Source organism: Bombina bombina, chromosome 9 (genome assembly GCF_027579735.1).
Source record: "Bombina bombina isolate aBomBom1 chromosome 9, aBomBom1.pri, whole genome shotgun sequence".
NCBI lineage: Eukaryota > Metazoa > Chordata > Amphibia > Anura > Bombinatoridae > Bombina > Bombina bombina.
Window position 1 is genome coordinate 117229525 of NC_069507.1, and position 7758 is coordinate 117237282.

General features: G+C 34.7%; 1 protein-coding gene across 1 annotated transcript; it reads right to left on the bottom strand.

The window, feature by feature from the left end:
• Nucleotides 1-911: 911 nt before the first annotated feature.
• PPP1R3C (protein phosphatase 1 regulatory subunit 3C) lies at nucleotides 912-5239 on the bottom strand. Its single transcript, XM_053692331.1, has 2 exons — nucleotides 5136-5239; nucleotides 912-3576 (listed from the first exon to the last, which is right to left on the bottom strand). Exon 2 carries the CDS (start codon nucleotides 3573-3575, stop codon nucleotides 2634-2636), a length of 942 nt encoding a protein of 313 aa, XP_053548306.1. The 5' UTR covers nucleotide 3576; nucleotides 5136-5239; the 3' UTR covers nucleotides 912-2633.
• Between the last annotated feature and the right edge of the window lie 2519 nt (nucleotides 5240-7758).

The following is a 7758-nucleotide window of genomic DNA, read 5'->3' on the forward strand; positions in this document are numbered from 1 at the left end:
TAAATGGCAAAGTTGTTTAAGACATTACATGCCCTATCTGAATCAAGAAAATACACACTGTTCAAAAGAGTACTCACAAGGCTCTTGAGCACACCTATGTGCTTGTAGGGACAGGCTGCAGCCTGTCCCTACAAGCACATAGGTGTGCTCCAGAGCCTTGCGAGGACCCATTTGGCTTTTTTCTGTGGCTTTGTGCTTATTTGATGATACCACACATGAGGCGCCCCTTTGTTTTGTCTTTTATATAGTATCTCTGGACCATTGTTGGTGAGGAGGCTGCCATTGTTCGTAAGAAAGATACACTTTTTAATCTGAAATTGAACTTTCCTTTAATATGCTAAATTGCTGGAAATTCTAATTGTATTTATATTCTCATATATCATTGAGGTTATTACTAGCTATTTCTTAGCACTCACACTTTTGTTGTGCAGAATGTTCAAAAGAGCACTCGCCTCAGTTGCAAATGCCAGGGTGCCAACAGTTAAATATAAGGGCAAAATGAGTCACTCGCTGGTCTTTTAATGAGTGAATTTAATGCTTTAAAAGAAATAAAATATATATATATATATATATATATATATATATATATATATATATATATATATACATACATACACACACACACACACACACATATATATATATACACACACATACACCTTTTTAATTTTTATTAGACCAATGCATCACACCCCCTACTTCAGGGCTTGACAAACCCAGGAGCCAGTGGCTCCTAGAATTTTACCCCTGGCTCCTAACTTTTGGGGTTATTCTCCCCAACTTACCCCTGGCTCCTAAAAATATGCCTGGCTCCTAATTTTTGAACATATTCGTCAAGCACTGCCCTACTTTATATGGGTAGGTTACAATATTGTAGCAACACGTGTGTTTTAGAAATAAAAAAAGCCACATTTTAATTATACAAAAACATAATTTATTGAAAAGACTCATTTACATAGCACAATTTCATTGTACAGTGATATAAACCATTTCAGTAGAACAATTGAGAACTGGGTATGTTTTATTTCAACCAATCAAAACATTTCCAGGCATCTCTTTAAAGTGACAAACATTTGTTAAAGCTTACTTGTATTCTCACAATAAAAATCATTTTAAACAAATAATGCTTACCATTTTTAGAATGAGAGCATCACTAACCATTTTTAGTCACCAGGAAAACCTCCCTCAAAAATCAGACAATATACATATAAATCCTTTTTAAAAAGACACTGTACATGTTGAACACTCTTAACCCATCTATAAAGTAGAAAAATATACTGCTCAAACAAAAGTAAAAAAAAAAAAAAAAAAAAAAAAAGTGCACAGAATAACGATTTGTCTAGAAGATGGCAAAAGAATGGAGAAAAACAAATAAATAAGCAGCAGTTAAATGTTGAGGGGGAGGCAATAAAGTTTGATTTAGAACAGGTATTACTACTTTATGAAAGTCTTTGCCTGCATATGTGCAAAAAAACAAGCTACAATTCATACATCCTTTGTGTTAAGGAACCTACAATTCTATTACATACCAAATTCACATAAAAAGGTGCAATTGTTTTACCTTCAATATGAAGGACATTATAAACATCTGTAATCCCTACACAAAGACAGTGGATACAAAATTTTTAGATTGCTTGCAAACAAGTGCCAAATCATATGGGATCAGGATAAATATACAGAGGTCCTGAGTCAATGTGCCACTTTAAGAGTACCCCTTTATCATTCCCTTCCATATTCAAAAGTCATCTGTGGTTTATGAGAAATGCAGAATCACTGATAAAACTAAAGAATTGTGATGGTATAGTGTTACCAGATTTAACATTTTTTGTATGACACAGGAAAAAAAATCCACTATAAAAGATTAAAAAAAATGTGGCAGACAACCTACAATTGTGCAATTTTGGTTTGGCAACAGATTTTGATAAGGCACTTAAAGAAAATGTATTGTCAGCTGTACTGGGTCCTTCAGCTGCAAGAATTTTAACAGGGTATTTTATTAAAAATTAACACCAGATACACTACTGCATTTCATAATTTTATTATTATATTAATTTTATGGCTCACATTCTAATACGCATTTAGCTTCCTACTTCTAAACCCATTGTATTGTTACATTCACCTATCAATGTGACTTTAAAAGGCCAGCTCCTAAAATCTTACACTATAGATTTGCTGTTAAATACAGCCAAGCTACCCAAGTGTTTGCTCCTCCCAACATGTGCTGGATGCATTTGAAAGGGTGCTAATCCCAGTGTTGCCCATTTTGTACTAGTGATCCATTCTTAAACACTTGCAAGACCCTGTGGGATAAGTCCAATCTTGCATCTGTATTATCCTCTCAAGCTTTGATGCAGTCCACATAAATGAGCTACAAGGCATACTGTCAAAATGCATATCCTTATCAGACTCATCAGAAATTCAGTTCTTATGACTTCTAACAGTATTTCTAACGTAGACAGATTCAAGCAGATATAAGAATCATATCTTAAATTTGTACTCACTTATTTTTGCATCTTTGTTCACGACAAAGTCATGAATGTATACTACTTGTAGCAGATTTATATTTAAATTTGCTTATTTTCAGGTTTAGGATGCTGAAATACAGATTAAGAAAGATTGCTGCTTGGTTATCTTCACCAATAAGGCGCTGTGTTCACAAATTTACCCCAACTCTGCCATTCAGGGAATAAACCGGTGGAAGTTCTGGGACTTCCAAACTGATCACAGTCGCTGTATTGCTTTGATTTCTGGAAGTTGCTTGATGTTTGATCGCTATTAACAGGTGCCTGCACACCATCAGACTTCCATTCCGCATGCACAACAGAATAATTATGCCCATCATTATTATCCCAGAAGATTTTGCCCTTACTTTCAAAGCATACACAAAACTCTATTTTTTCATGGTTGGGAATGTTGGGTGGTACATCAACTGCAAATGAAAAAGTGTCACTTTCGTTACCACCATAGAGGTTATTCATATAGACACATTCGACATCTGTGAAGGTTTTCCATGTGTTAAAGGTTATTCGAACTTTAACAGTTTTTTCATAGCTCAAATTTTTTACCTTGATTGTGCCAGCTACGGACCTTTCCTGAAGGCTGCAATTCTCCAAACAGACCAAGTTCTTCTGAAGGCGGTTGCGGAACTGTAAATAATCAGCTGAAGGTTGAGTAAAACCTAAAATCAAGTTCTTTTCTTCGTGTAGTTTTAAACCAGCTGTGATGTCTTCCAAGTCAACCAAGCCAAACTGGAAATCTATGGAAGGTTCGTCTTTAAACTCTGAGAACACATGCACTGAAGTAAGGGAAAGTCCTTTGGAATCAGCAAAAATGACCTGCTTTTTGTTTCTTGATTTGGATCTATTCCATTCATTGCTTCTAGAATCAGATTCCTTTTTTAAAATGAGACATGATCTTAAGGGCTTATAGCGGTTCACAAAGTTTCTCCCTTTGCAGTCTTCATAGGGACTGAGAAATTTTTTCAGTGGAGGAGAATGGGCCAAGCAAATCCTAACTGCAACGTCAACAGGCATTATTGAACGTGGTAGAGACCGTGGCTCCAGGATTTGTATCATTCTGCAAAATACAGAAAATAAGTGTCAATTATGTTTAAAAAAACAAACAAAAAAAAAAAAATCAATTCAACTGGAATAATTTATTTTATAAAACTTTCGAGTGTAATATACATAAAATAAACACATACATTATATATATATATTCCTTGTTAGAAAAAAGGCACTCACTGGTCTTTGTCAAAAACGCTTATTTAATTCATCCAATAGTTATCAACTAATGATTGTCAGAAATTCATACATAATGTTTCGGTGTCTGACACCTTTGTCAAATGATTTCCCACATATCCAAATCCCAAACACATCATGTCATCATACATACACACATTTATTCATTAATGCTACCATATTGAGCAGGGAGAATACATTTTGTACTTTGGAATGAGAATTAAAGGCCAATGCCAGCATTTCCAAACATTATACATCTCTATATCAAACCGTGCCCTCCCCCTCCAAGAAAAAGTGTGTGTGTATATGTGTATAATATATATATATATATATATATATATATATATATATATATATATATATATATATATATATATATATATATATATATATATATATATATATATATATTTTTTTTTTTTTTTTTTTTTTTTAAAGAAATTAACACAAACAGAAACACTTTTTTGTCCAACTGTGGTAACTCAATTACAAAGTATTATTTTGGGGGAAAATTGGGACAAGACATTTGTTTTAATTACATAGATTTAAAAAAAAAAAAAAAAAAAAAAATGGCCTTAAAATGTATTTGTAAAAAGAAGGTTAAGAAAATAGTTTTAAAAAGAAAACTATCAGTAAGTATGTATTTATCTACTACCTATATATGCCATATTTTAATTATTGACTGAAAGTGAAAAGCCCCAAAAACAGAGAAAAAAAAAAAAAATACTAACAGCTGAAGGGTGACTTTTCAAATTGTAACTAGAGTGTAAAGCACTGCTCACAGGTTATGATTTTCAGTTGAAAGAGATACAAGATGCATAATTTCACAACATTAAAGTCCTTCTGCAAGCTTGCAAATATTGAGATATTAGAATAAGGTATTTGAAGCATGCATTTAATTTCAGTTTTATTAAACAGCTAGATTTGTATTAAAGATATTCAAACAAAAATGTAAGTCTGGCAACAAATAAAAAAACCGAGTATACAAATAACAGCAATACTAGAACAAAGAAACGTACCAGGGACAATTAGTCTACTCTGGGGTTAATTAGCTACGGATATTGCATGGCGATATACAAAATACATTGTAACAGCAAGAAGAAGTAAAATGACCACAAGGGAAATACAGTATTAACTCAATGACATCCGATTTATTTCGATAAACTAGACACAAACTTCCATTCAACAATGAATTCACAGCAACCCGATCATTTTGTGGTTAGGTCTTTGTTTGTATTCCGGTTTAATAACTAATGTAAAACATATATAGGGGAAACTTCGAAACAGACTTTTTATTTATAAATTAAAAAAAATGCAAAGACGTTGAAGAATAAATAACCGCGACCGCTTATTAATAGTAAGAAAACGAAGACTATTTTAATACGCAGTTTATACCTGTTTATTAACCACTCTCCCAGAGCTCCTCCGCTTCTGCCTTCTGAAGACTGCTAGAGCTCTCCCTCAGTTCTGGCGGCTTATCAACTACTGGGCAACCCCCTTCACGTGAAACTCAACAAGAAGCCAATCAGAGCTGAGCTGACTATTATTTTGTCCAATCAGAGCGGCATTTTTCTAAGCATATCCTAACGGTGTGAACGTGATAGTGCAACATGCATGCTGTAATACTGCTAACACGCCAATATAGGTCAGTAGAGGGAGGTCGGAGAGTTCTCTCAGTCTCCGTCTCCGATTGATTTCTTCAGGGGGTTGGGTGGATGCAATAAAGTGGCGTGAGACGAGACAGCTCTTCTTTTATGTGCTGAAGAAAATCTTATGGAGATATTCACTACAAACTCCGTAAATGATCCACCCCTATGGTGTTGCAATGTGTGGTACTTTCACTGCAACTGATTGTGGTGATGGTCGTGTGGCATTCTCTCGTCTAATAAGTTCACTTCACGGTATATGGTTTATATATAGCGGTAGATATAAGGGGTTATTTATTTATTTTTTGCTCATTTCACGAATAGTGGACTCCTTTTTTTTTTCTCACTCAAGTTTAAACGTCTAGCAGTTCACTGAAGCTTTTTCTCCATTATTTTAGTTTATTTGGTATGTTTTACGTGTGATACCATTTGTATTAATATAGACGTCTATTTAATTCATCTGCTTGTTTTGAAGCTGCCAGATTCTTTTTACGCAGATAATATACGTTTTAAAAATACAATATTCAGACAAGGCATATTTATTTAAAGAAAAAAACATAATAGAGAGAATTCTGGAATAACAGAATAGCAATCTTATAAAACCATGCAAGAGAAAACAAATCCAAACATTATTTGTGCAAGTAGTTATGTAGCGATAAAAAATATTTGTAAAAAATCCAATAAACTTCTGAGTCTATATTGCCAACCCTAGATGGCAGCTTTACCTGTTCGATGCATTGAAACAAGCTTCTGAAGTGTGACATTGTTGGAAGGTTTAGCCGTCTGTTTTAGATGCTGCTCACTGGAGGCCATTTTTTTCACCATTGAGAAACTTGCACGTTTGTTTTTCTTTTTTTTTTTCTCAATCAGATTTAAACTATGTCATTGTTATTTGTAAATCATGACGTGAGAACGCTACAAGAAAATGTGTGAAAAGTTTATTTGTAATACAATTGTAATAAACAAGGTTATAAACAATTGTGTGTGTTTCCTTAACCCTTTCCTGACAGGACTACATTGTCTACATCACTAAGGTCTAGTGCTGCTAAGACTGCTTTGAACGTCCTAATGGCAGGAAAGGGTTAACTAGTAAAAAAAGAGGTTTATCCTCAAATTATGGCTTTTATGTATAGTAACATAACTTTGATGTGCAAATGGCTGCCCCCATTAACCTTTTAATGCCGTTAGGGCATGGTATTCCGTCCAAATTTTGCTGGGCTTTAGCGCTGAAGGAGGCAATATAACGTCCTAACCGCTTGGCTTTCCTGAAGCCACTGGCGCTTCCCTTATGGGATCGCGGTCTGGAGGGCGTGCCTAGCATCATAGGGACGCCCCCTCCCCTGAAACAATCCCATAATTTAAATCTTGTGATCACAATTGCGAGATTTCAGTTTGTTTACATTGTAACAGTTGTTCCGATATGGACATGTGAACCCCGGGATGTGAGGGTTAACCTCTACACAAATAAATGGACATGTATTCTTGTCAGGTGATGACTATTACTACCTTTTAAAATACAATTGTCATGCAAGGCCATTTTTCATTTTCTTTCCCATAAAGTGAATGTAACGTTTCATCAAGTAGTGCCCAGTTTTTAAAAATACTATTAAAACGGGCACTTTCATTGATGAAACTTTACATTGCACCATATTTGTAGAAATACTACCTCTTCGTCTTGAAAGTCGCTCCAGCGCTTCGCCAGCCCGTCGCAAGCCTCTTCCTATGTCAGAAATGACGATTCCGGCCTTCCTCCAATCACGGCGTTGCTTTAGGCAATGCTTCCCCCAGTGATTGGAGGATGCCGGAATGTCATTGCTGACATAGGAAGAGGCTTGCGACGGGCTTTCAAGGTGGCTTTCAAGACGAAGAGGTAAGTATTTCTACAAATATGGTGCAATCTAAAGTTTCATCAATGAAAGTGCCCCTATTTTTAATAGTATTTTTAAAAACCGGGCACTACTTGATGAAACTTTACATTAACTTTAAGGACCAGGGCTATTTTTATATTTCTGCAGTGTCTGTGTTTAGCTTTAAATTTCCTCTTACTTACTGTACCCACACATATTACATATTTCTTGCCATTAAATGGACTTTCTAAAGATACCATTATTTTCATCATATCTTATAATTTACTATAAAAAATATAAAATATGATGAATAAATGGGGGGAAAAAACACTTTTTCTAACTTTGACCCCCAAAATCTGTTACACATCTACAACAACCAAAAAACACCCATGCTAAATAGTTTCTAAATTTTGTCCTGAGTTTAGAAATACCCAATGTTTACATGTTCTTTGCAAGTCATGGGGCCATAAATACAAGTAGCACTTTGCTATTTCCAAACCAATTTTTTTTTCTTTTCGTTCAAAA